Source organism: Mustela putorius, unplaced genomic scaffold (genome assembly GCF_011764305.1).
Source record: "Mustela putorius furo isolate JIRA1106 unplaced genomic scaffold, ASM1176430v1.1 tig00000139_pilon_pilon_pilon, whole genome shotgun sequence".
Lineage (NCBI taxonomy): Eukaryota > Metazoa > Chordata > Mammalia > Carnivora > Mustelidae > Mustela > Mustela putorius.
The window spans coordinates 448,523-476,046 of NW_025421293.1; the positions used below are offsets into that span (position 1 = coordinate 448,523).

At 42.0% G+C, this 27,524-nt stretch overlaps 1 protein-coding gene across 2 annotated transcripts in view; it reads left to right on the forward strand.

Moving 5' to 3' along the window:
* Positions 1 to 809: 809 nt before the first annotated feature.
* VKORC1L1 (vitamin K epoxide reductase complex subunit 1 like 1) overlaps positions 810 to 27,524 on the forward strand; it is a 68,707-nt gene continuing 41,992 nt past the window's right edge. The window contains exon 1 of one of the 2 annotated variants that reach the window (XM_045074894.1): positions 810 to 1,095. In XM_045074894.1, the coding sequence (XP_044930829.1) occupies positions 902 to 1,095 (194 nt within the window). In that variant the 5' untranslated portion in view covers positions 810 to 901. The remainder of the gene's footprint in view (positions 1,096 to 27,524) is intronic. The other variant, XM_045074893.1, reaches the window with a different exon arrangement.

The following is a 27,524-nucleotide window of genomic DNA, read 5'->3' on the forward strand; positions in this document are numbered from 1 at the left end:
TTCTCATAAATAATTTTTAAGAATATTTAAGTTTGGGGGCGCCTGGGTGGCTCGTGGGTTAAAGCCTCTGCCTTCAGCTCGGGTCATGATCTCAGGGTCGTAGGATCGAGCCCCGCATCGGGCTCTCTGCTCAGCAGGGAGCCTGCTTCCTCCTCTCTCTCTGCCTGCCTCTCTCCCTACTTGTGATCTATCTGTCAAATAAATAAATAAAAATCTTAAAAAAAAAAAAAAGAATATTTAAGTTTGCACCTGTTGAACGCGGAGGTGTTGGAGGTCGTGGTGGGGCGTATCCGGTAATGAGCTCTGGCGTTGCCAGGGTTAATTTGGATTGGGTCAAAAATATCAAATGATAATGACAAAAAAGGAAAATACGGTGGCAATTGATCACCATCCCCAGGGGAAGGGCCCAAGGGCTCACTTAGTCACACAGGGTGGTATTTTGGAAATTTATTATTCATCGCACCCAGGCCCCTAAGGCCCTCAGGCGCCGCCCCGCCCCTCCGTTCCCTTCCCCGCCCCTTACTCCCAGAGCCCCGCCCCGCCCCCGGCCACGCCCCTCCTCTCGGTGCCGCCCGCTGCGTGCGCCGCGCCGCCTCCGTCTCCGCCTGCCGGCCCCGCCTCCCGGCCCCGCCTGCCGGCCCCGCCTCCCGACGGTTGCGCGCTCCGCCCCCTCCCTCCGCGCCCGCGCGCGCCTTCCCCGCCCCGCCCGGCGCTCTCCTTTCGGGGCGGTTGGGCCGCGCGCCCGTGGGGGCGGGGCCCGGAGCAGGCGGGGGAACCAATGGGGCGCGGCGGCGGCGGCGGCGGCGGCGGCGGCTGGGTCGGGCCCCGACGGGCGGCGGCGGCTGAGGTGGAGGCGGAGGGCGGCGGCGGCGGCGGCGAAGGCGGCGGCGGCGGGGGGAAGATGGCGGCGCCCGTCCTGCTGAGAGTGTCGGTGCCGCGGTGGGAGCGGGCGGCCCGGTATGCAGTGTGCGCCGCCGGGATCCTGCTCTCCATCTACGCCTACCACGTGGAGCGGGAGAAGGAGCGGGACCCCGAGCACCGGGCCCTCTGCGACCTGGGGCCCTGGGTGAAGTGCTCCGCCGCCCTTGCCTCCAGGTAGCCCGGCGCGGGGGAGCGGGGCCGGGAGCGGCCGCGCTGGCCGAGGGCGGAGGCTGGGGGCGGGGAGCGCGCGGCGGGAGCTCGGGCCTGGGGGCCGGCGGGGACCGGGCCGCGGAGGGACCGACGGCGCCGCGAGCGCGGCCGGGCGGGGGGAGGCGGCCGGCGGCCCCGGCCCGAGGGGCGGCCCGAGCGCAGGCCGGCGGGGCGGGGGCGGCGGGGCCGCGAGGCCGGCGGGGAGGGATGAGGTGGCAGAGCGCCGCGGGGAGGCCGGCGCGGACCGAGAGCGGCGGGCGGGCTGCGGCCGGGCGGGCGGGGGGTTCCTGGTGGGCGCCGGGGGCGGGGCGGGGTGCGGGACCCGCGCGGGGCGCCGCGAGGGCACCGGGCTCGGCGGGCGCCGGGGGCGGTGCGGCCCGCGCGGACTCGGGGCGCGCAGCCCCGGGCTCCCCGGCCCGGACAGGTGCTCCGCGGTCGGGCGCCTTTGTGCTCCCGGACCCGGCCCTGGGCGCCGGCGGACGCCGCGTCCCGTGGGAGCCCCGGGTGCCCGAGACGGGTGCCCGAGACGGGTGCGGGGACGGTGCGGGGCGCGGGGCCGCCTCGCGCCGGTCGCCGGTGGCCGCGGCGCCCCGAGGAGACCGAGAGCGCGCGGCTCCCGCAGCGGGGTGGTTCGGGGCTCGCGGGCCGGGGCGCGTCTGCTGGACTCCGCTGCCCCGGCCGTCCTGGGCGAGGTACTTTGGGGAAAGAGGAATTCGCGTCCTAAAGCGGCTCCTCTTAAAGATGGGGGGGGGGGGCCGTTGACAGGGCCGGAGCGGGGACGCGGCTTCGGAGCCGGAGGGCGACGGTTCTCACGCGCTGCTCGCCCGCTGTGCCGCGTTTCTCGGCTGGAGCTGCTTCGGCCGCTCGCCCCCGACCTGCGGCTCGCTGCGTAGACCGTTTGTTTGGACCCGCACGTTGGGGACCGCGGGAGCGGGCCGGGCCTGGGCTGGTCGGGTGACGCTCTCCACAGTCTGTCCCTCGGCCCCAAGGCCGGACCCTGTTGCTGCCGCGCGAGGGGAGGCGGCGATCCTGCTGCAGGCGGCCCGGGTTTCAGTGCGGTGATCCCGAGCAGCGGTGCGCGCCGGTGTCAGCCGCGTCCTGGGCTGTGTCCGAGCCTCGCCGCAGACCTCCCAGCCCGGCCTCCCTGCGAGACGCGCGGAGCCCCTGCTGTGGACACCTGCGTGCTGTGCACGTCCGGCTGCACTTGGAAGCGCCGGTACCCGAAGTTAGTTGTGCGGACGCGCGGTGAGAAGTGCAAGGTGAAAAGACTGTCCAGCAGTTGGGTTCAAGTAATCCTTTAAAAAGGGAAATAGAAATAACTTGGAGACTAGATGAGTAAGGAATGTAGGCAGAATCATTACCAGTGCTAGAGTCGCCAACTCTGGTCCATAATAGACTTCACTGGACCTCTTACCTTGGAGGCGTGCAAGAGTGCTTTCTGTTACCCAGACTGTCGGGCTCCGTTTAAAGTCGATTTGCCTTTAAAAAGGAGTGTTTTTGAACCGTGCGATAAGTATAGACTATAAATATTTTCAGGTGCATATCCTCTAAGATCCAGGTTTTTGTGCTCTTTTAAACATTTCTAATAAAGTACCAGAAAATAATATAAATAACATCACGTAGAATATTAAAAGTGTATATAAGTATGTAAGACTAAGAGTACCTGGATGTCTTTATAGTTTTAAATGTGAATTTAGTATGTTGTGACAGGAACTAATGTTTAAGTCTCTAGCTGTGTACATAAAATATTTTAAAATCGATGCTCTCTAAAGGAGAATAGGTAAGAAGACAGACATGGGTAACGAGGAGTAAATAGCTTATTTGCTGTAAACACAATAACATTATTTTCAAGAAACTTACTCAGTTTGATCAGCCTGTTTATAAACTACTTGCCTAGCTCCATGTATGTATATACCATATACATGTTTATGTGTGTGTATATATACGAATATATTTACTGGAGCTACAGAAATTTGGAAATTAACATGGCTTGAGTCTGATTTATAGACCAATTTTTTCCTCTAAGTTGGTAGGATAAACATCATTAAAAGTTTTTATTTTGTCAGACTGGCTTTAAATAAAATCAGATTAGTGGAGACCTCAAGTAATTCTTTTTATTTGACTTAAGTATTGATTGCTACTTAGCACAAGTATTAAAAAATGTGACTATCATAAGAAAAGAAAGCCTGAGCCCAGGTTAGAGTGAGTACAATTGCAGAGGAAGGACCAGGAAAGTTACCCAATAAACAGAATCCTGAGGAAAGTCCACTACCAGAACCCGTTGTTAACTCATGTGACTTTGGGTTGCTAAAACGCACTTTATTCTCATTTCTCAATCCTTAAGTATCTTGATCCAAATAGAATAGAGATGAAAGAGAGAATGTTGAGGGTGGTGCGTGTGCATGCGTGTGCGTGTGTGTGTGTGTGTGTGTGTGAAGTCCTCTAGTATTTTGGGAGGCATCATTGTCTAAGGGAGCAGTTCCCAGACTTTGGATTTCTTTTTTCTTTTTTTTAGATAATTTATTTAATCTCTGCACCCAGTGTGGCTCTTGAACTCACAACCCTGAGATCAGGAGTTGCATGCTTCACTGACTGAACCAGCCATGTGTGCCCCCCCTCCCCCAGACTTTGGATTTCAAAAGAAATGATTACCCCCACCCCATATTGGGAGGGTGTGATGGAGTTGCCAAATTTATTTATTTTTATTTATTTATTTTTGCCAGGTATAGCCAATGAAAACAGCAACAGTAACCCACATCACTAGCTGCTTTCATTTATAAAAAGGATATTTTAACTCAAATGATTTGAGAGGCCAGAATTTCAAAATAAAAGACTTTAAATCGAATCATTTAGCTTTATTAAAAGGTTTGCTTTCTTCTCGTTATTTTTCCTCCTTTTTATATAAATCAGTAAACAGTCTGTTGCAAACCTTCACCCGCCTCCCAGCCAACATTAACGCCTGTTCCGTGCAGCGCTCAGAACCATGGATTCTGGGTGGGCGCCTAATCTGCTACTTTTAGACTGTGGCCTCAAGCTAGTCACTTATCTTTGTGGATCTTCGGTTGTTTCTTGGGTTAAACTGGGCTCTTAAAACCTGCTTTGCCAGTTGAGTGGTGGGATTAATGATGATGTAAGGATGGACCTGGATGATACCTGGAATAAATTATATACTCAGAGCTGTTATCATTGATCGGAGGTGTTACCTTTTTTTGTGGTGTCTGATAATAAACATCCTTAAGTAGTATGTTTTTTTTGGTATAGTCATTTATGTATTTTAGATGTAAATTGTTTTAGTGTACTTTATTGCTCCTCCAAGCTGTAGTATACAGACTTAAAGTGCATTTAAAACAATCTCAGAAGTGTGGCGAGAGAAACAATATAATATGCAGAATATTCTTTTTTTTCCCCTAGAATATTCTTTATAGGTATTTTCTGCAAGTTATGTTAGACCCCTTTCTACAAGGGTTCTTATGTTAAGAATAGTACAAGTGACCTTTAAAGATGAATGTAGGCTTAGGGGGCACCTGGGGTGGCTCGGTCATTAAGCATCCTCCTTCTGCTCAAGTCATGATCCCAGGGTCCTGGGGAGTGAACCATTGGGCTCCCAGCTCAGCGGGAAACCTGCTTCTCCCTCTCCCACTCCTCCTGCTTGTATTCCCTCTCTCGCTGTGTCTCTCTGTGTCAAATAAATAAATGAAATCTTTAAAAAAAAAGATGAATAGGCTTGACAGTTCTACAGTTTTAAAAACTGTAAAATGGTATTCGAAAACCATCAGTTCCTCAAAAAATTGCGTTCTTTTGCAAAATGTTGAACTAATACCTCTCTCACATCTTAAAAAAAGTAATAGTGCTGTCTACTTACTACTTTTGTTGAGGTGTTTTTTTTTTTTTGAAGTAAGCTCTGCTGCTCAACATGGGGCTTGTACTCATGACCCTGAGATCAAGAGTCACATGCTGTATGGACTGAGCCGTCCAGGGACCCTGGAATCTTCCATTTTTAAAGTAGAACTAGAAATCTGTGCTACTCCTTTCTTTGTCCACCCAGACTCGGAGGTTAAACAGCTTGTCCAAGGTAACACAATTAGTAGCAGACTGGAAACCTGGCTTCTCGAGTACTTGTTTGGGGACCACCCCTGGACATTTCTTTCAGTTGAATTCTAGAGATAATGCATGGGTGTTTCACATTTGAAGATACTAAAGTGTACATGGTGAGTAATCTCTTTCATACCCTTCACCCAGACACGCACTTCTCCCTCTCCATAGCAGCTGTGAAACTTTGCAGAGCCATTTTATGTACAAGCATAAATATGACCATATTATTCTTCCCATTTTTAAACATAAAATTATCATATTATGTATTCTGATCTATATCCTACTTTTTTGCTAGCATTCGTTCCATCACATATTTTTAAGTGCTTATATTCGTATTTCATGCTATGTTAATACCTGTGAAAGAAAATTTGTTCTAGTAGTTAGTTTTGACTAATACGTAAAATAAAATATTGGTTCTTATGTTCTGTTGTTTCTTGGTATGGAAATTTCAGAAGCAGTAGGAACTTAGAGTATGAAAGAAGATATCACAATTGTAACTGGACTGCTGTGGTGTTAGAGAAAACTGTTAATACTTAAGATAATGCTTACTGTGTACTGTGTGCAAAGCAGTGTTTTATTTATTTATTTAATTTTAAAGATTTTATTTATTTATTAGACAGAGATCACAAGAAGGTAGAGAGGCAGGCAGAGAGAGGAGGGGGAAGCAGGCTCCCCACTGAGCAGAGAGTCCGATGTGGGGCTCTATTCCAGGACGCTGGGATCATGACCTGAGCCGAAGGCAAAGGCTTTAACCCACTGAGCCACCCAGGTACCCCCAAAGCAGTGTTTTAAATGCTTACTTACTTAATTCTCTTAACAGTCCTATGAGGTGCTTTTATCACCATTTTACAGATGAGAAAACTGAGGCACATGGAATGTAAGTGAAACTTGATATAGATAATACAGGGACAGAGGCTTGGTTCTAACCCAGGCTCTTTACTACTTTGAATTCCATTTAGATCTACTATTGATCGAGTGATGCCCATATCGGCCGAGTTTTTTAAAACTGCAAACATTGGTGCCATTTTTTTAAGACCTCTGTTTGCCAAAAATTTTTAGAGTTTGCATTATAGCTTTTTCTTGTTTAGAGCAATTTGGCGGGGGAAGGCAAGGACACTACTATGAAGGCTTGGTATTCAAGAAATAAGTTTTTGGAGTGTTTGCCTTCTAAGCCTAAACTTGTGAAGATAAGGGATTTGTCACACCTAGTTAGTGAACAGGTATGCAGTGGGGTGAGCTATCAGGAAAACGTAACAGAATTGCCAAGGGAAGGAAGATAAAGGGTATCTAGGCACCTGGGGTAGGGAGGAGAAAAAGTGAGTTTGAATTTGTACGAGGGTGGGGAAGCTCTTTCCGAGAGAGGTGTTGAGTCATGGATCTACTGTGCAAAGAATCTGGAGAATTGGGCCTGGGGTGTGGTGCCGGCTAAATCACCACCCGGAAGGAGGAATTTAAGAGGGATTCATTTCCTTGATGATTCGGAAGACTCCAGGGAACAGCATGAGGAAAGGCAGAAGTTGGTGGCCGTTTGGGGGGAATAACAAGTGATCATATTTGAATGTAACTCAGACCCACCTAGGTTGGAAAAGGACTGGAATCTAGAGCTTGTCCAGAAAAATGCAAAAGCAGGCATTCTTGTAAACCACATGTTCTTGTAACTATGGACAAGATTTACAAGCACTGAGCTTTGGGTTTCTCTTCTATGTAGTATTTGTACTCAGTTGCACTGCACTGGTATTAGATTATCAGTTTTCAGAATTTGTTCCCCCAACTCCTAGTTGTGTGGCAGGGATTTCACAAGCATTTGACTCACATTTTAACGTGTTAAACTTTAAAACATTTATAAACATTTGTATATACTCAAATGCATATCATGATAAATTTTAACGCAGTAGAGACCACTGATTTATACTGCCAGGTTGTCTCAAAGGAGTTATGCCAGGTGGAAAAAAGTGCCAGTCTTAAGTTGACATCCTGTATGATTGCATTTATATAGCATTTTTGAAATAACAAGATTATAGTAATTTATAGCCACCCAGGTACCTCCATAGGATGTTACCTTTGAGGAGGTTTGGTGAAGTGTGCTAGGGGCCATCCTGTGCATTTTTTACAAATTCCTGTGATTTATAGTTATTTTAAGATTAAAAAGTAAAAAAGAGGGGTGCCGGGGTTGGTCAGTGGGTTAGGCCTCTGCTTTCGGCTCAGGGCATGACCCCAGGGTCCTGAGATTGAGCCCCGCCCCCAATTGGGCTCTCTGCTCAGCGGGGAGCCTGCTTCCCAGGACCCTCACACCGCCCCCCCCCCACCCCCCCACCCCCCGCTGCTCTGCCTACTTGTGATCTCTTTCTGTCAAATAAATAAATAAAATCTTAAAAAAAAAGATTAAAAAGACAAAAAGGAAAAAATCACTATATTTAGAGTATTTGAGGGAAAATAAACAAAAGGAAAAAATTAAAATCACCCATAATGCCAATACTCAGGATAAAAATCCTTATAATAGAGTTTCTTTCTTTCTTTGTGTTTATACTTGAATTTTTAATTGATTAGGATTACAGCTTTATATTGGTATTTTAAAAATTCAGGTCAGTGCTTGTTTGTTTATCTAAAATGATAATCAGGGATTTAACTTAGAAATGTGCTTCTACATAGACTTGGGACAGGTATAATAAAGTCCTTAAATAGCATTAATGTGCTATTGAAAAAAACAACAAAACTCATCATTTGCAACTCTGTATCCGGTTGTTCTTGATGCTGCGCAATCAAAACAGAATAAGTCTGACTGCCCCAATCATCAGTAGTTTATAAAGTTTGTGTTGATCAGAAGACCTTTGTTGTAAATGTCATTGAGCTTTTAAAATACACTGATAGAGTGAAATATAGCTTAAATCTGTTTTTCATTATAGATCCACATACAGTTTCATTTTTTGCTAAAAAATTTTTTTAAACCATTGGATTATAAGCTATACAGTTTCTTTGGCTACTAGCATCTGTAATTTAGGGGAATTTCAAGGATGCTATTATCCTGTTGTAGGACTATTGACCTTTTTAAAAACAATCATTGTTTTTGAGAAGTAAAATGGTGGAAGATTCGTGACAAAATAAGAAAAGGGAGTATAATCAACTCCACTGTTCTTTAAAAGTTTGATTTATTTCCGCTTGCATGTTGTGCTGATAGTTAAGGTGACGTAGTATAGACCAAAGGGTACCTGCTTTGAAATTTTGGCTGCATAACTTGATCTCTCCTTTATCTGTTTCCTCCTCATAAAGGGAGGGTAACAGTAGTGTCTAGCTCGGGGTTATCTGAAGATGAATACACCAGTGCACTCGTGTCTGTACACAGCTGGAGCACAGCACCTGGCACAACAGCAAGTGCTCATAAAATGTACCTATTATTTTAAAACATGGTTGGGATAATACTGTATGTATTTTATATCTCTTTTCCTCATTTAACATGTCACAACTATTTTCTCTTGTTCTTAGAAATTCCACCAGTAATGTAAGAGAATGTCAGGAGTCCTGTACCCTTCTTGTTGAATGTTATGTCATTATTTAGACCTTTATGAATTTGTTTTATGAAAAATGTCACATCATTGTTTTGATGTGCATTTCCCCCAAGCGTAAACAAATTTTAGTGGGTTTTCACATTTTTATTAATTGTTTGCATTTCTTCTTTTTTTGAAAAAAAAATTTTAAAAGATTTTTATTTATTTATTTGAGAAAGAATGAGTGAGAGAGAGCATCAGAGAGGAGAAGGTCACAGGGAGAAGCAGGCTCCCCAAGGAGCTGGGAGCCTGATGCGGGACTCGAACCCAGGCATCATGACCTGAGCCGAAGGCAGTCGCTCAACCCACTGAGCCACCCAGGCACCCCTGCATTTCTTCTCTTGAGTCTTGCCTGTATTACATCTTAGGTTTTGTTTTTTGTTTTTTTTTAGATTTTATTTATTTATTTGACAGAAATCACAAGTAGGCAGAGAGGCAGGCAGAGAGGGGGGGGGAAGCAGGCTCCTGCTGAGCAGAGAGCCCGATATGGGGCTCCATCCCAGGACCCTGAGATCGTGACCTGAGCTGAAGGCAGAGGCTTTAATCCACTGAGCCACCCAGGCACCCCTGTTTTTTTGTTTTTTTAAGATTTTATTTATTTGACAGAGACACAGCAAGAGGGAGAACAAGCAGGGGAAGTGGGAGAGGGAGAAGCAAGCTTCCTGCCAAACAGGGAGCCCGATGCAGGGGCTCAATCCCAGGACCCTGGGATCATGACCTGAGTTGGAGGCAGATGCTTAATGACAGCCATCCAAGTGTCCCTACATCTTAGGATTTTTTATGTTGATTAGGTAAATGCCTTATATATTTAAAGGATATGGATGTTTTATCATTTGTTAATATTTTTGCCATTTTCTATTTCATTAGTTTTTATAATACATTGCTTTTTTTGAAAGTGTATGAAAAATTAATTATTTTTCTTTGTATTTTTTTTCTATAGGTTTGAATTTAGAAGGGCATATCTCATTCTGATATCAGATGAATGGGTATTTATGGTTTCTTTCAGTTTTGAAAAAAAATCATTTATCAAGTAGAATGTAGCTTATAGGTTGGATGAATCTGTAACCTAATTTTTATATAGACGTATGTCGAATGTTCGCTTAAATTTCTTCTGGAGATTACCTTTTTATACGTTTGCCCATTTATTTCTCTTCTAGGTGTCTTTTTTTTTTCTTACTGGTTAGTGGGAGTTCTTCAGGTATCACAGAAATTTTTTGTTATATGTATTACAGGTCTTTTCTCTTTGTTTGTCTTTTAATCTTATTAATGGTATCTTTATTCAGTAGAAGTTCAAACTTTTTTTTTTTAATATTTTATTTATTTATTTGACAGAGAGCACAAGCAGGCAGAGAGGCAGGCAGAGAGAGAGGAGGAAGCAGGCTCCCTGCTGAGCAGAGAGCCCGATGTGGGGCTTGATCCCAGGACCCTGAGATCATGACCTGAGCCGAAGGCAGAGGCTTTAACCCACTGAGCCACCCAGGTGCCCCAAACTTTTTTATGTGGTCCCATCTTTGACTTCTTGGTAGCTTTTGGGCTTGGGGTTTTTTTTCTTTCTTTAATCTTGTTTAACAAAATCTCTAGCATCCCAAGACTTTTTTTTTTAACTTCCATGTATTTTGTTTGAATTTTTTTCATATTTAGCTCCTTTAGTTTGAGTGGAATTTACTTTCATGTATGGTGTGAGGTAGGGATCAAACCTCCTTCTTAGTTGGTAGGTTTTGCCTAACCTCATGTATTGACTTGACCGTGTTTGAAATGCAACAAGAATTTCCTTGTATACCAAGGGCCTCTTTCTGGATTCTCCATTCTGTTCCAGTAGTATGTTGTTTGTTTCCATTCATTTCCATTACTACAGTTCTCTCTCCCCTGTGGCTTTAAATAGCACATTTGATATCTGATAGGGCAGATACGATCATTTTAAGACATTTCTTGGCTATTCTCATGCATTTACTGTTTCAGGTGAATTTTAGAATTTATTTTGAAACAATTGTTAAAAAAACAATCCCATTGAGATCTTGATTGGAATTGTACTCAATTTATAGGTGAATTTGGGAAAGAGTCAATCTTTACTCAAACTTTCCCATCAAGAAACAAACATATCTATTGATCCTGGAGTTGCTGTTGTTATGAATTTAACCTAGATGCCCACTGTAGTTTTGTTTTATATGTGATTAATGTGGTCCTGGAAATTGAGAAATCTTGTGATAGTATCCTGGACAGGGATCCCAGTAACAGAATTCTCTCCAGTCTACAGCCACTATAGGGCCCCGAGGAGGAAATCTGTATTAAATATTTGGACTTGCAAATGAAAAACTAAGGTACTTTGCATTTTATTCATAACTAGGATTTGGGCATCAAACTCCCAAGGCAGAAGACTGGAATGAACCCAGCTGGGTTCACAAGGGAATGCTTCCCCCCACCATCCCAGTCCAGTTAAGCTTAAATTGTTTCAAACTAAAACAGGCTCTGAGTTGGACCCCTTTCATCTCCTCATTTCTCAAATGTGACTAGATTTTCCCCATATGATGTGAGCAAAGCCTGCCCTATCTAACTCCTTCCCATCAGTGCTTCGGGCCATGTAACCAGAGAGCACATTTGCTTTGGTTGACTGCTGATCTGGCCTGGCCACATGCCTTAGGCCTTCTCTCCCCAGGTAGTAGGTTTGTCCCTGGCTCTCACTTAGAGGAGAGAAGGCCCTCTTGAGGTCACATGGAAGAGGCGGGAGAGTGAACCTGTACTCGTGTACTGACCTTTTAATGGTGTAGACTCAATCAGTGCTTTGAAATCTGTCTTCTTCCTTCCTGAGAGGGAGAAAGAACAGTGAGGGGGGCCTTAATTCCTCATTTCTAAAGATAATACAAAAGCTTTTTAGCCATTCTCAGAAGTATTGGTTTTTCCTTTGGGTTTTTGCTTGTCTCAAGTCAGCCAGAAAGAGATGGAGTGAAACTGGCTTGCTGGGTATTGCGCATAACCCGGAACCTTTCCTAACTGCATCAGCCTGCAGCGGTGAAGTTTCTCAGGAGACGTTCTCTTCCCCTGCTTAATGGCTCATGACACATTCTTGATTTTCCTCCTTCCGCTGGGTTCCCTGAAGTTTTCTTGACTGCCTTCATCTTCCTGCACCTTCCCATTAAGTGTGGACATACCAGGCATCAGCCCTACACCCTCTTGTCAGTCTTCTTTCCCTAAACAGTCACATCCATGTCCATGGCTTCACTCACGGATAAACCTAACACTTCTATCTCTAACCAGGAAATGTGTGTCGCCAGCCTCAAAATTTCTCTCTCTCCTTCGATCCTCCAGATGTGCCTATCTAATCCCTGCTGGACATCTCTACTTGGATGTCTCCAAAGTACCATAAATATAATATGTCCAAGATTTAATTAATGTTCCTCCCCTGAAAATGCTCTCTCTGATCCCAGTGAAAGGCATCGCCACCCAAGCGGTTGTGCAAGTCAGAAACCTAGGAGTTGTCCGCTTTGGTGGTTTCCCCACCCGCCTCTCTCCCCACCAAATCCAGTCAGCCACCAGGCCCCGTTGCTTTTTTCAGCCTTTTTTGTTCTGATTTGTAACCTAGATATGGAAGAGTCATTGAGCTGTGCATCTTTTTTGATGTAATAATCACAAAGCATAACCCTTGTGACCAACATTCAGGTCATTAAATAGACTGTTGCCAGCACTGCGGAAAGCCTTTCGTTAACTCCCTCCTTGTAAAATACACTCTTCTTCCTTCTCGAGATTAACTAAAGTCTGTCCTTCCTTTTTCCTGCTGCTTTCATTCAACATTATCTTGTGAGATTCATCTGTGTTTTATGGAGCTGAAGTTTGTCATATTACTGAGTACTCTGTTACACAAGTATGTCACAGTTAACTCCCTCTTTTTTTGAATGGGCATTTAAATTGTTTTCATTTGGGGCGCCTGGGTCGCTCAGTGGGTTAAAGCCTCTGCCTTGGGCTCAGGTCATGATCTCAGGGTCCTGGGATCAAGCCCCGCATCAGGCTCTCTGTTTGGCAGGGAGCCTGCTTCCTCCTCTCTGCCTACTTGTGATCTGTCTCTGCCAAAAAAATAAATAAAATCTTTAAAAAAAAGTTGTTTTCACTCTGTAGCAATTATGAATAATGCTGCTATGAACATTTTTGTGTATTTAAATTTTAATATATATATATATATTTTAAAGATTTTATTTATTTGAGAGAGACAGAGTGAGAGAGAGAGAGCATGAGCAGGAGGGAGAGGGAGAAGCAGGCTCTCCACTAGCCGGGAGCCGGACGTGGGGCTTGACCCCAGGACCCTGGGTTTATGACCTGAGCCCAAGGCAGACACTTAACTGACTGAGTCACGCAGGTGTCCCTGTGTCTTTTCAAAATTAGTTGGTAATGCCAGACTGTTTTCCAAAGTGATGGCAATAACTTCGATTCCTACCAACAATGTGTGAGATTTCCTGTTCTTCCACCTGTTTGCCTTGGAGTTGTCAGTCTGTTACGTGTTACTAACCGTTCGAGTATGTGCAGTGGATTTTTATGGGTAGTTGAGGTGTGTTTCATATATAATAAAATACATAAAATTTTTTAAATGTACAGCTTGGACATTTTTTCGCATTTGCATGTGCCACTCCTCAGATGAACATTCCCATTACCCCAGAAAGCTCACCTGTACTCATTTTCAGTCAGAAGCTGTTACTCTGACAACCTGGTGTTGACTTCTAGCACTATAAATTTGCTTTGCTTGTTCTCGAACTTGGTGTGAGTGGACTGATGACAGTGTGCACTCCCTTGTGTCTGGCTTCTTTTGCCCAGCATAATAATGTTTTTTGCAGTTCATCCAAGTTGTTGGTTTTATCAATTAATTCTTTTTGTATTGCTTATTGCCGTTGTATGATTTTATACACACGCACACACATACAGTCATTTCTCTGGGGTGTATATTGAAGAGTGGATTTTTGGGTCCTCGGGTTGGTGTTTAATTTTATTAGAAACCATAGAACAGTTTCCCAAAGTGGTGGTTCTAGTTAGTATTCCTGTTTGGTTTTAATTTTTAATTTGCATTTTCCTGATTACTAATGGGATTAAGCAGCCTTTTACCATGTTTATTGGTCATTTGGATTATCTTCTCTTTGAGAAGCTCATTAAACTCTCATTGAAATCTTTTGCCCATTTTTCTGCCTGGTGTTCATCTTCATCTTACTTGCTTTAAGATATTTTAAGATATATTTGTGTATGCGTATATATGTATGTGTGTATGTATGTATATATAAGATACGTATATACCTGTATATTTTCAGATAATCTGTATCACATATATCCCCTTCCACTCTGGTGTGCCTTGCCTTTTCATTCTTTTAAAGGTGTGTTTTGATTAACAAATTATTAATTAAAAAAAGAAATGATTAATTTTAACATAGTTAACCTTTATAATGAGAGCTTTTTGTATTTGGGTGTTGAAGAGCTGTTCTGCATGAAAATATTTTCTATTTTGCTTTTCACATCTAGATGAACAGTCTTAAGTGGAATTTTTTTAATGCTCTGAGTTGGGGTCAATTTAATATTTTCCTGTGTGACTGTCCAATTATTATTGTGGCACCAATTTAAGATCATTTTCCCTTGCTCTGTAGAGTTATTTTTTCGTAAATCAGCTGATTGTGTACAAAAGGATTTTTCTGGGCTCTTCTATACCATTCTTTTATTTGTTTGTCCTTGTGCTAGGGCGTCGCTATCTTTACTGCTGTATTTCAGCAGTTCTCCAGGGACCAGGTGGGTCCAGACCTTTTCAGAGGGTCTTTGAGGTCAAAAATATTTTCATAGTAATAATAAGATGTTATTAGCCTTATTTACTCTTACTCCCTCACAGTGGTACAGTAGGTTTTCTAGAGGCTGCATGACATGTGGTACTGAAATAGATTGAATACAGATGCAGGTATGAGAATCCAGGTGTCTCCTAATACCTGCCAGATATTAAGGAGATGTACAGAAACGTAAAACACTGCCTTTCTTGGGGCGCCTGGGTGACTCGGTCATTAAGTCTGCCTTCGGCTCAGGTCATGATCCCAGGGTCTTGGGATCAAGTCCCACATCAGGCTCCCTGCTCTGCAGGAACCCTGTTTCTCCTCCCACTTCCCCTGCTTGTGTTCCCTCTCTCGCTGTGTCTCTCTGTCAAATAAGTAAATAAAATCTTTAAAAACAAAAACACTGCCTTTCTTTTCACTAAATTTTTATGTTTTGAAGAACAGTTATTTTTCATAAAGAATTTATTTCTGTTAATATATAATTGGTTTCTTGTTATTTTTATTACTTATTTTTTCAAATTTTTATTTGAACTCTAGCTAACATACAATGTTATTTTTAAGTGAACAAATATTTCACAGTTTTATTTTAATTTCAAATGCAATAAATAGACAAAATCACATAAACCAGAGCTCTTTAGTCTCGTGTGAGAATTACTGAATAGTTTTATAAACCCTTATAACCAGTAGGTAATAAGTCTTGGTTACTTTTGTCCCCTTCCACTTAGTGTGTAAGGTTCTTAAGGAATACTCATTAGGGTTTTGTTTTTGTTTTGTTTTGTTTTGTTTTAGATTTTATTTATTTATTTGACAGAAAGAGATCACAAGTAGGCAGAGAGGCAGGCAGAGAGAGAGGAGGAAGCAGGCTCCCCGCGGAGCAGAGAGCCCGACGCGGGGCTCGACCCCAGGACCCTGGGATCATGACCTGAGCCGAAGGCAGAGGCTTTAACCCACTGAGCCACCCAGGCGCCCCTACTTATTAGGGTTTTGATTGGAATTAGCACTGAATAAGTTTAGGGAGAGGTTTTGCACATCTTCCTAATAGAATTTTTAAGGGGGAAAAAAAGGGCACATAGAATTACATTAAAAAAAATTTAACAAAAAAACAAAGGGTATCTCTGAAAAACGTGAAACTTTAATGCTGAAACATAACTTGTTCTTGGATAGGGTAACTCACATTGGAAAGGTGTTAGTATCCCCGCTAAATTGTTGTATTGCATATTGCTAGATACACTTTTGCATTTTGTCATTTCTAAAATTGAGATACACCTTAAAATTGAGGATATCTTCCAGGGGTGTCTGGGTGGCTTAGTTAAATGTCTGACTCTTGATTTTGGCTCAGGTCATGATCTCATGGTCTTGGGAGGGAGTCCCAGAGTCCGGCTTCATGCTCAGCAGGGAGTCCGCTGGGGATTCTCTCTGCCCCTTGCCCAGCTTGCACGAGTGCATGCTCTTTTGGTCTCTCTCTCTCTCAAGTAAATAAATAAATCTTTAAAACAAAACAAATTTAAGATACCTTCCAGTCACTTCTAGCCTTGTAGTAGTGGTGAAGGAGTTTTATTTATGAACATCTTAGCAAATTTATTGTATTTCTTTTCCTTACTGTCATTATAAGCACAACTCACATGTGATATAAAGACAAAACAGTATGTAAGTCTGAAAGATCTATTTTAATAAGCCTAAAAGAATAACCCTCAATCTCCAGGCAGCATTCTGTCAGTGTGGCAATGTCCTTTTTTAAGTGCTACACAAAATTGTACATTTTACATTGGAGCTATTTTGGAGTTGATAAAATATAATTTGTAAATTCAGTGTGAAATCCCAGTTAATATTTCCATAGGCTTCTCAAACTGTGATTCTAAAGTTTATATGAAAGAATAAAAATGGAATTTTTCATAAAAAATGAGAAAATATTCATGAGGAGGGAATTACTGCTGTTAAAGTCAGTTTTAAAGCTAAAGTAACTAAGAGCATCAGAGCAAAAAGGTTATGCCTGGAACAGAGTTGAGAGTAGTGACATAACCTCATTTATAGAAATGTTATAGGTAATAAAAATGAAAGCAGTGAATTCTTCAGTAAGTAGTATTGGGTCAACTGAGTTAGCCATTTGAGAAGAAGAGAAAGCTGGCTTGTCGTCTCACACACAGAAGAAAGAAAAACTTCTATTGAGATACGATTCACAGATAGGAAAGTACACATTTTAAGGAACCAGTAATACATATCACCTAGATGAAGATATAGACGATCTCGGCACCCCCCCAAATTTCCTTTATATGCCTCCCAGTCAGTACCAAGCCCCCTTATTGGTAGCCCCTTTTCTGACTTCTCTCCATAGTTTTGCCTGTTTTTTAACTTCAAATCAAATCAAATCATACAGTAAGTCTTCTTTTGTGTTGAGCTTTGTTTGCTTAACATTGTGTCTATGAGATTTATCTATGCTACATGTAGCAGTTCTTTGTTTTATTGTTGTGTAGTATTGTGTTAATATGCCACGCTTTATTCTACTGTTAGAAATCTTGGTTGTTTACATTTTCTTTTTCTTTCTTTTTTTTTTTTTTTTTTGGCTAACATGAATAAAACTGCTTAGAACATTTTTGTATGTGTTTGATGGGTGTTACGTACTCATTTGTTATTGGAATTGGATTGAACTACTGGGTGCTAGGAGATAATATATGTATATGTATATACATATATATATTTAATTTTATTTTTTTAAATATTTTTATTTATTTATTTGAGAGATCACAAGTAGGCAGAGAGGCACAGAGAGGGGGAAAGCAGGCTCCCTGGTGAGCTGAGAGCCTGATGCGGGGCTCAGTCCCAGGACCCTGAGGTCATGCATTACCTGAGCTGAAGGCAGAGGCTTAACCCACTGAACCACCCAGGCACCCTATATATTTAATTTTAGTATATATTGCAAACAGTTTTTTAGAGTAAGTGTACCGGGTTACACTCCCACCAGCAACATATGAGAGTTCCATTTGCTCTAAGTTTTATAAAATCCCAGAAACCATAAAGAGATATGAATTTGCATAAAAACAGACAAAATCTATCCATGCAAAAACTAGCATAAACAGAGTTGGCACTCCAAAGATAAACTGGGAAAAAAATATTTGTCATGCATCATGTTCAAGGAGCTAATTTCCTTAAAAAACACAAAAAACCGGGAATCCTTTTAAGTAAATAGAGGAAAGAGCAACAACTCAGTAGATAAGTGGGCACAGGACATTCAAAGACCGTTGAAAATAAACACAAATATCTGTAAACAGGACCTTACAGTCATAATAAGAGAAGAGCAAATTGAAACTATAATGAAAGTGTTTTTAATATATTAGATTGGCAAAGATCAAAAATTTTGCATTGATTGATTTGACCTTGGCTAAGATGTAGAGAAATGGTGACTTCCATAAAGTAACAGTCAGGTTCTCAACTCTGGAGAGCAGTTTGATGATATCCATTAAAACTAAGAATGTGTGTACCTCAGGAATAGTAAGGATAAATAATTTGTGTGTTTGCACAACAGTATATTATAGAGAAAAAGAATGAATGAGTTAGAATTTACACACAAAATAAAATCTTTAAAAAGATGGGGAGGGTGGCTCAGTTGGTTAAGCATCCAACTCTTGGTTTCACCTCAGGTCATGATCTCAGGATCATGAGATCGAGCCACATGGGCTCAATAAATCAATAAAATCTTATAAAAAAATTTACGCAAAAGAATAGTGATTTCTTATAACCATAGTGTGAGTGAAAGAGCTGGCACAAAAATACAAAGTTTGAAAACACACAAAATTGTTCTGTTCTGTTAGAAGTCGGGATAGTGTTACCTCACTGAAAAGGAACACAAGAAGAACTTTTGGGGAATTGTGATGTTCTGTATCTTAATGTGGGTCCTGGTTACACATTGTGTTTATATTGGGAAAATTCATTAAGCTATAAACTGAGGATCTGTGTACTTCTCTGAAAATATGCTATAATTCAATAACATTTTAAATAAAAATAGCAGTCATAAGGAATGCACATATGCTTTGTTTAGCAATTCTTTGCTGTGCTTGTAAACACACACATACATATACTTACTCACTCTTACATGTGGGGGTTACATTGTATGAAGACATTTCTGTGCTTGTCATAACAAAAGTTTGGACAAAACCTAGTTACCTGTCTGTGGGAAACTGATAAAGTAATGGTATTGTTATATAGTGAATTATTAGTATCTCTTAAAAGGAGGGTGTTCTTTGTGAACTAATTAGAAACATCTCTTAAGATGTTTTAAATAAGAACGCCAAGCAAGGTGCATGAGTTGTGCATGCAGTGTGCTAATAGAGTTGACCCTGAACAACATGGGGGTTAGGGGCACTGACTACCTGTGTAGGCCTGTCTCCGTACAGTTGACATGCAGAGTCGTACTTAAGTCCGACGTTGTGGATCCGCGACCTGTCACCACGCATTTCTGCAGTATTACTGACTATATCCCTTTTGCTGTATTTTTCATCCCTGTCTTACTTTATAACTGAAAGTTTGTGCCTCTTAATTCCCTTTGCCTACTTCACCCATCCCCCCCACCAGCGACCACAAGTTTGTTCCCTGTATTTGTGGGAACTTTTCTGCTTTTGTTTGTTCATTTGTTTGCTTTTTTAGATTCTACATATAAATGAAATCATGTGGTGTTTGCTTTTTCTGACTTATTTCACTTGGCATGATAACGTCTAGGTATGTCCATGTTGTTGCAAATGGCAAGATTTTATTCGTTTCTATGGCCACGTCATGCTGCAGTGTGTAGGTGAACCACATCTTTTTGATCCACCCATCGCTGGGCACTTAACGGTGCTTCCATTTCTTGGCCCGCCGTGGTAAATTACTGCAGTAAACGGGGGTGCATACATCTTTTCAAATTACTGTTTTCATTTGGGTAGATAACTAGCAGTGGAAGGGAATTACTGGATCCCTTAATATTTATAGTCTTTTGAGGAACTCCACACTTTTCCACAGTGGCTGCGCTAGTGCATGTTCCCCCCATCGGTGCACGGGGTTCCGTTTTCCCCACATCCTCGCCAGCACTTGTTACTCCTTGTCTTTTTGATACTAGCCATTCTGACTCGTATCAGGTCATTGTGGTTTTGATTTGCATTTCCCCATGTGTAACTTTGATTCCCCAAAACTTAGCTGCTAATAGCCATGTTGACTGGAAGCCTTACCGATAACATAAAGCCATTTAACACATATTTTGTGTGTTATATGTGTTCTATACTGTATTCTTAGAATAAAGTAAGCTAGAGAAAAGACGTTAAAAAGGAAGAGAAGACACATTTACAATACTGTACTATTTTTGTAAAAAAAAAATTGCATATAACTAGACCTACGAAGTTCAAGCCTTTGTTCAAGGATCAACTGTATTTCCATGTTTGTGTGTTTTTTAAGTCATTTATTTAAAAAAATATAAATAGAATATTTTGGGAAAGATGGAAAAACATATTAAGAGGTGCCTGGGTGGCTCAGTCCATTAAGCATCTGCCTTTGGTTCAGGTCATGATCCCAATATCCTGGGAAAGAGCCCCATTTAGACCTCTCTGCTCAGTGGGGAGTCTGCTTCGCCCTCTCCCTCTGCCCCGTCCCCTCCTTGCACTCACTATCTTGCTCTCATAAATAAAATCTTTAAAAAATATATATAAATGCTGGCTCTCTCTGAGGAGAAGTTGGTGGCTGGGGGACAAAATGATGCCCATTAAACAACTCTTAAACTTTTTTTTTTTTTTTAAGATTTATTTACTTGACGGAGGGAGAGAGATCACAAGCAGACAGAGGAGCAGACAGAGGGAGAAGGAGAAGCAGACTCCCCACCAAGCAGAGAGCCCCATGTGGGACTCGATCCCAGGACTCTGGGGTCATGACCTGAGTCAAAGGCAGACACCCAACTGACTGAGCCACCCAGGCACCCCACCGACTCTTAAACTTAAAAAAAAATTTTTTCAGAGTGACAAAAAGTACATAACAAAATTTACCATATTAAGCACTTTAAGTTTATAATTCAGTCCTGTTAAGTTTATTCACATCATTGTGTAAACCAGTGTCCAAAACTTTTTCATTCCCATGAAACAACTCCTAATTTCCTCCTCCCCTTTACCCCTGGCAGTCAGCGTTCTACTTGTGCTTCTGTGAATCTGACTACTCTAGATGCCTCGTAAAAGTGGAGTCATACAGGGCGCCTGGGTGGATCAGTCCGTTACGAGTTTGCCTTCGGCTCAGGTCATGATCTCAGGGTCCTGGGATTGAACCCTGAATTGAGCCCTCTGCTCAGAGGCGAGACTGTTTCTCCCTCTGTGATCTCTCTCACTCTTTCTCAAATAAATAAAATCTTTTTTAAAAAAGTAGAGTCATACAATATTCATACGTATCCTATGTATTTTTGTGACTGACTTAATTTAATTTAGCATAATGTCCTCAAGGCTCATCCATAGTATTTTGTGATCTTTGACTCCTGTTCCTTGTTCATTTATTACTTATTTTTAAAAGAGCATTAAAATGAAACCTTTATGACCTTATTCAGAGCTGGTTAATTATACAGTAAAAAGTTAGTAGTGTGTATTAGTCACGTCAGCCACCATTTTGCCAGTTTTAGCAACAAAACATCTTTATGCCAAAGAGCAATTTGAGGCTTTATTTTACTATGTGTTTCTCCTTGTTTTCTTGTAAAGGTGCCAGTCAGAATGGAGGGTCATTAAGTCCCCAGCTTCTTTTTTTTTTTTTTTAAAGATTTTATTTATTTATTTGACAGACAGAGATCACAGGTAGGCAGAGAGGCAGGCAGAGAGAGAGGAGGAAGCAGGCTCCCCACTGAGCAGAGAGCCCAATGCGGGGCTCCATTCCAGGACTCTGAGATCATGACCTGAGCTGAGGGCAGAGGCTTTAGCCCACTGAGCCACCCAGGCGCCGCAAGTCCCCAGCTTCTTGACCCTCAGTCTGCTCACTAGTTTTTTCCCTGCGCTTACTGTCTGACTTTGGCCCTCCTCAAAGTCCGCCTCTGGTTCTAAGCCAAGGGCATTGCTTCCTCTTTGCAGATTTCTCCTGTATCTCTGACCTGGGGGAAGGAAAAAAAGGTTTTTCATTCTCTAGCTATTCACTGCTGCTTGAGATCATTATTCTGTAGCTTTCTGCATTAATATTGTTTCCCACAAATGGAAACTCATTGTTTCCATTAGGATTGTTGACTGGACGTGGGGACAGAGGAGTAAGCTGCAATGACTTAGAAATTTAGGAGTGGACTTTGTGCCATTAAATAGAATGGAACAGAGAGGGACAGGCAGACTCTAGGCTGAAGATATGTGACTGGTCTTTGAATATATTGGCTTGAGATGCTGGCCTATGAAATAGCTGAAACAATGAGCTGGAAGTGGGGATTTAGAAAATAATTTCTTATTGTAAATTTAATGTATGGCTGTGTTTGTGTAGAACATACAGAAAAGTATATAGGGGGCACCTGGGTGGCTCAGTGGTTTGGGCTGCTGCCTTTGGCTCGGGTCATGATCTCAGGGTCCTGGGATCGAGCCCCGCATCGGGCTCTCTGCTCCGCAGGAAGCCTTCTTCCCTCTCTCTCTCTGCCTGCCTCTCTGCCTACTTGTGATCTCTGTCTGTCAAATAAATAAATAAAATCTTTAAAAAAAAAAAAAAAAGAAAAGTATATAGAAGAAAAAAATTCTAAAACAATAATTCTTTTTTTTTTTTTTACGATTTTATTTATTTATTTGACAGAGATCACAAGTATGCAGAGAGGAAAGCAGAGTGGGGCGGAGAGGAGCAGTCTCCCTGCTGAGCAGAGAGCCCAATGCGGGCTCGATCCCAGGACCTTGAGATCATGACCTGAGCCAAAGGCAGAGACTTAACCCACTGAGCCACCCAGATGCCCCTAAAACAATAATTCTTAACATTTTATTTGAATTAACTTGTGGGTTTGTCCATTTTGGTTACATGCTATGAAAGTACATATATAAACTATTTATTTATTTATTTTGAAGATTTAGAGTGTGCAAGTGAGGGGAGGGTTTGGGGGAAGGAAGCAGACTGCTGAGCACGGACCCTGATGTGCGCTTGATCTCATGACCCTGAGATCATGACCTGAGCCGAAATAAAGAGTTGGCCACTTAACCAACTGAACCACCCAAGTTCCCCTAAACTCTCACATTTTAAAATGGAGTTGAGATTTCACATTTTGTATTCTTTTCTTCTTTGTATTCTATTCATGAATGAAAAAGTCCAAGAACCAGTTACGTATGATGCTTCTGTTGTGTTCAGAGTCAGTAGCAAAAGGGTCATAAATGACATTGTAGGGCTTATTGAAATCACACATGGTGAGACCCTGCACAGATGGAGAAGAAAATGTGGCAAGAACAGTCCTTTGGAAACGTGCCTATATTTGAGGATTCAAGAATAAGGATTCGTAGAGAATTTAGAGAGGAGAATTTAGAGTTTAGTGTCGGGGCTGGCTGGCCCCTGGATGGCTCATTGGGTTAAGCCTCTGCCTTTGGTTCAGGTCAAGAACTCAGGGTCCTGGGATTGAGCCCCACATCAGGCTCTCTGCTCAGTGGGGATCCTGCCCCCCGCCCTGCTGCTGGCCTCTCTGCCTACATGTGATCTCTCTGTCAAATAAATAAATAAAATTTTTTAAAAAGAGTTTAGTGTCAAACTAAGAGTGTAGCAAATTCCAAGAGAGAAAGAAGTAGTTAGTATTGTTACATAGAGTGAGATGAGTACTTTGGATAGGAAATTGTGAAGTCGCTGGTTGACTTACAAAATATATTCTGTGGAACAATGACGGAATAACAGGGACTGAATTTTCCTTGCTACCTTAAACTAGAAAATTAGTATATGAGATAACAATTGAGAGACATTGGGTAATGGGCAACACAGGACTGTGACAATGAAAGAAGAGAAATGAACCTACAGGATTCAATGGTTACCCCCAATTTCTTGTCTGGAGGTATTTTTTAGGCTGCAGAGAAAAGCAGGGAACCCAAATAGAGCCCAGTGGTTCCATTAAGAAGACAGAGATGGGGGCTTGAAGGGGCAAAGGCAGCTATAATTTGTGGGGTACAACATAAGAGAGAAGTTGCACAGACAGAGAACTCAGAGATATGCAGGTGTGTACTCTTGAGGCTGAGAGGAAGAAACCACCTGAAGCCAGAGAAAGTGCTCCACGAGAAAATAGGCTGGAGCTTACACAATGTTAGAAATAATCTGTGTTCTCCCTTGCCAGGGTAGAGACAGGACATCAAAAAAATATTGCCTTGATAATAGGGCTAACTTAGCCCTAATGTAAACGCTGTTCTGGACCTGCCCTAAGAAAACATAAAAGTAAGCCTTGGAGGATCCAGGTGATTCCAAGAAACTTAATTGTATGCCAGAACAAAATGATACATTATTTAAGGGAATATAGCAAAATCCAGCACCCCAAACATAAAATTCACAATGTCTCTGGCATCCAGTTAAAAAATCACTGGGCATGCAAAGAACCAGGAAAATATGACCTGTAATTAGAAAGTAATCTGAAAAATAAAAAATGGAAATAGACCCAGAGATGATGGAATTAACCAATAAGTTCATTAAAGCAGGTCTTTTAAATATGCTTTATATGTTCAGGCAGGTAGAGGAAATGGTTAACATAAAGGAAAGAGAAACGGAAGATACAAAAAGGACCCCAGGGTTCTTTTAAGCATCTGTCTGCCTTTGGCGAGGTCATGATCTCTGGGTCTTGGGATTGAGCCCTGCATCTGGCTCCCTGCCCAGTGGGGAGTCTGCTTCTCCTTCTCTCTCTGCCTCTCTGCTCATGCTCACTCTCTCTCAAATAAATAAATAAAATCTTAAAAAAAAAAAAAGATCTCAATATAACTTCCAGAGATGGAAATGAAGTGGAAATATATACTCAAGGTATTAGCAGGTGAGGCATAGCAGATCAGTGAACTTGAAGATATGACAATAGAAACTGTTCAAAATGTGGGAGATGTGAGGAAAATAAATCATCAATGTCTAGAACAGGGACCATAGTCAGAAACAAGAACAGTCTAACATATGTGTATTGGAGCCCAGAAAAGAGAGAGGAGAACAAAAGACATTTTTAAGAATAATGACCAGAAAATTTCCAAATCCGATGAAAATTGCAAACCCAGAGATTCAAGAAGCGCAACAGATCCAAGGAGAATATATATATATAACTACATCAAGATACATCATAATCAGAGTGCTGACCACCAGTGATAGAGCAAAATCTCAAAAGCAGGCAGAGAAAAAAGACAAATGATGTAGAGTAACAAGAATGTCAGCAGATTTGTCAGAAATACAACAAATCAAAAGACAATGGAGAGACATCTTTAAAGTGCTTAAAAAAAATAAAACTGTCAGCCTAGTATTATCTTGGAATATGCTTTCCAGAAATGAGAGTGAGATAGACTTTTTTTTTTTAAAGATTTTTATTTATTTATTTGACAGAGAGAGATCACAAGTAGGCAGAGAGGCAGGCAGAGAGAGAGGAGGAAGCAGGCTCCCTGCTGAGCAGAGAGCCCGATGCGGGACTCGATCCCAGGACCCGAGATCATGACCTGAGCTGAAGGCAGAGGCTTTAACCCACTGAGCCACCCAGGTGCCCCTGAAATAGACTTTTTGTACAAACTCATGCTGAGAGGATGAGTTGCCAGCAGACGTATACAAGAATTGGTAAAGGAAGTTATTCCGGCAAAAGGAAGATTGTTTAAGATGGCTATCTGGATCTTTATAAAGGATTGAAAAGTGCTGAAAGTGGTAAATGTGGGGGTAAATATTCAGGACATTCTTATTTCTTAATTCCTTTACAAGAGAGTTGAATTTGATGACTATTAACAGGTATGGTGTTTCTTTTTGGAGTGATGGAAATGTTCTGGAATTAGTAGCTTAAGAAGATACTTGATTTTTAAAACAAATAATAATGTATTGTGGGTCTTATTTATTTATTTATTAAAGATTTTATTTATTTATTTGACAGACAGAGATCACAAGCAGGCAGAGAGAGAGGAAGGGAAGCAGGCTCCCCGCTGAGCAGAGAGCCCTCCCAGGACCCTGGGATTGTGACCTGAGCCGAAGGCAGAGGCTTTAACCCACTGAGCCACCCAGGTGCCCCATAAGATTTATTTATTTGAGGGTGGGGAAAGGGAGAATCTCAAGCAGATGCTGCACTGAGCATGGTGCCTGTCACAGGCTCAATCTCATAACCCTGAGATTATAGCCTGAATGGAAACCCAAGAGTTGGCTGCTTAAGTAACTGTGCTCCCCCAATCTGTATAATTTAACATTTTTTTCATCTTATTAATATGTTTTGTCCTTTTTATCATAATTGTGGTATCACTTATCCATTTATTGTTTTACATCACTTTTTGTTTGGTAATATTTCATCTGCTACACACTATTTTTTAAGATTTATTTAGAGAGAGAGTGTGTGAGTGGGGGGAGGGGCAGAGGGAGAGGGAGAGCATCTCAGGCAGACTCCGTGCTGAGTAGGGAGTACTGATCTGATTACGGAGCCCACTGCAGGGCTCTCTCTCATGACCCTGAGATCATGACTTGAAATCAAGAGTCGGTCGCTTAACCAACTGAGCCATCCAGGCACCCCTCTTTTCAAATATTTTATTACATGTCAAAATGCTTCCATTGCTTCTCCCTCTTCCACTCCTCTTGCTTATGTTCCCTTTCTCTCTCTCCCTCTCTCTGTCAAATAAGTAAATAAAATCTTAAAAATTTTTTTTTGGTAAATCATATTTTCATCTCTGAAAATCTTTTCATCTCTGTTACTCCTTTCCTTATATGCAGAATTCTCTGAGATTCTTTTAAAACATTAAATACGGCGCACCTGGGTGGCTCAGTGGGTTAAGCTGCTGCCTTCGGCTCAGGTCATGATCCCAGGGTCCTGGGATCGAGTCCCACATCGGACTCTCTGCTCAGCGGGGAGCCTGCTTCCTCCTCTCTCTCTGCCTGCCTCTCTGCCTACTTGTGATGTCTGTCTGTCAAAAAAAAAAAAACTTAAAAAAAATAAAACATTAAATACTATGCATTTTATTATTTTTATGTATTTATTTATTTTATTTTTATTTAATATTTTTATTCAATATTTTATTATTTTCCCCTCAACTTATACTAGCTATTTAAGGCTATCATATTTTTATATCTGTTTTCCAGCTCTAGGGTATTTAAACCTAACTACGTAATACATTTTGAAACACATTAGGACCAGGAAATAAGAAAAAATGGGATGTTCATTTGTTTATTAGTATTGACATATGTTTCCTTACTTCACTTTGACAAAAAATGTGGTATCACAGAGTTTTTGTAGTACAAAGTTAATTTTTATTCACAAAGATTGTTATGTGGGAGTATTATAAACATCATCTACTTCTTGACCTATTTTTTTGAGACCTCCCCCAAAGGTAGAGAACTGGATCAAGAAACAAGTATCAGGGGCGCCTGGGTGGCTCTGTGGGTTAAGCCGCTGCCTTCGGCTCAGGTCATGATCTCAGGGTCCCGCATCGGGCTCTCTGCTCATCAGGGAGCCTGCTTCCTGCTCTCTCCCTGCCTGCCTCTCTGCCAACTTGTGATCTCTGTCAAATAAATGAATAAAATCTTTTTTTTATTTTATTTTATTTGTCAGAGAGAGAGGGAGAGAGAGTGAGCACAGGCAGACAGAATGGCAGGCAGAGACAGAGGGAGAAGCAGGCCCCCTGCCGAGCAAGGAGCCCGATGTGGGGCTCCATCCCAAGGCCCTGGGATCATGACCTGTGCCGAAGGCAGCTGCTTAACCAACTGAGCCACCCAGGCATCCCAATGAATAAAATCTTAAAAAAAAAAAAAAAATTAACAAGTAATCAAAGAAAGTTTGAATAGAAAATACCTATTCTTTTTTTTTTAATTCAATTAGCCAATATATAGTACTTCATTGGTTTTACCATAATCCAATATATAGTAC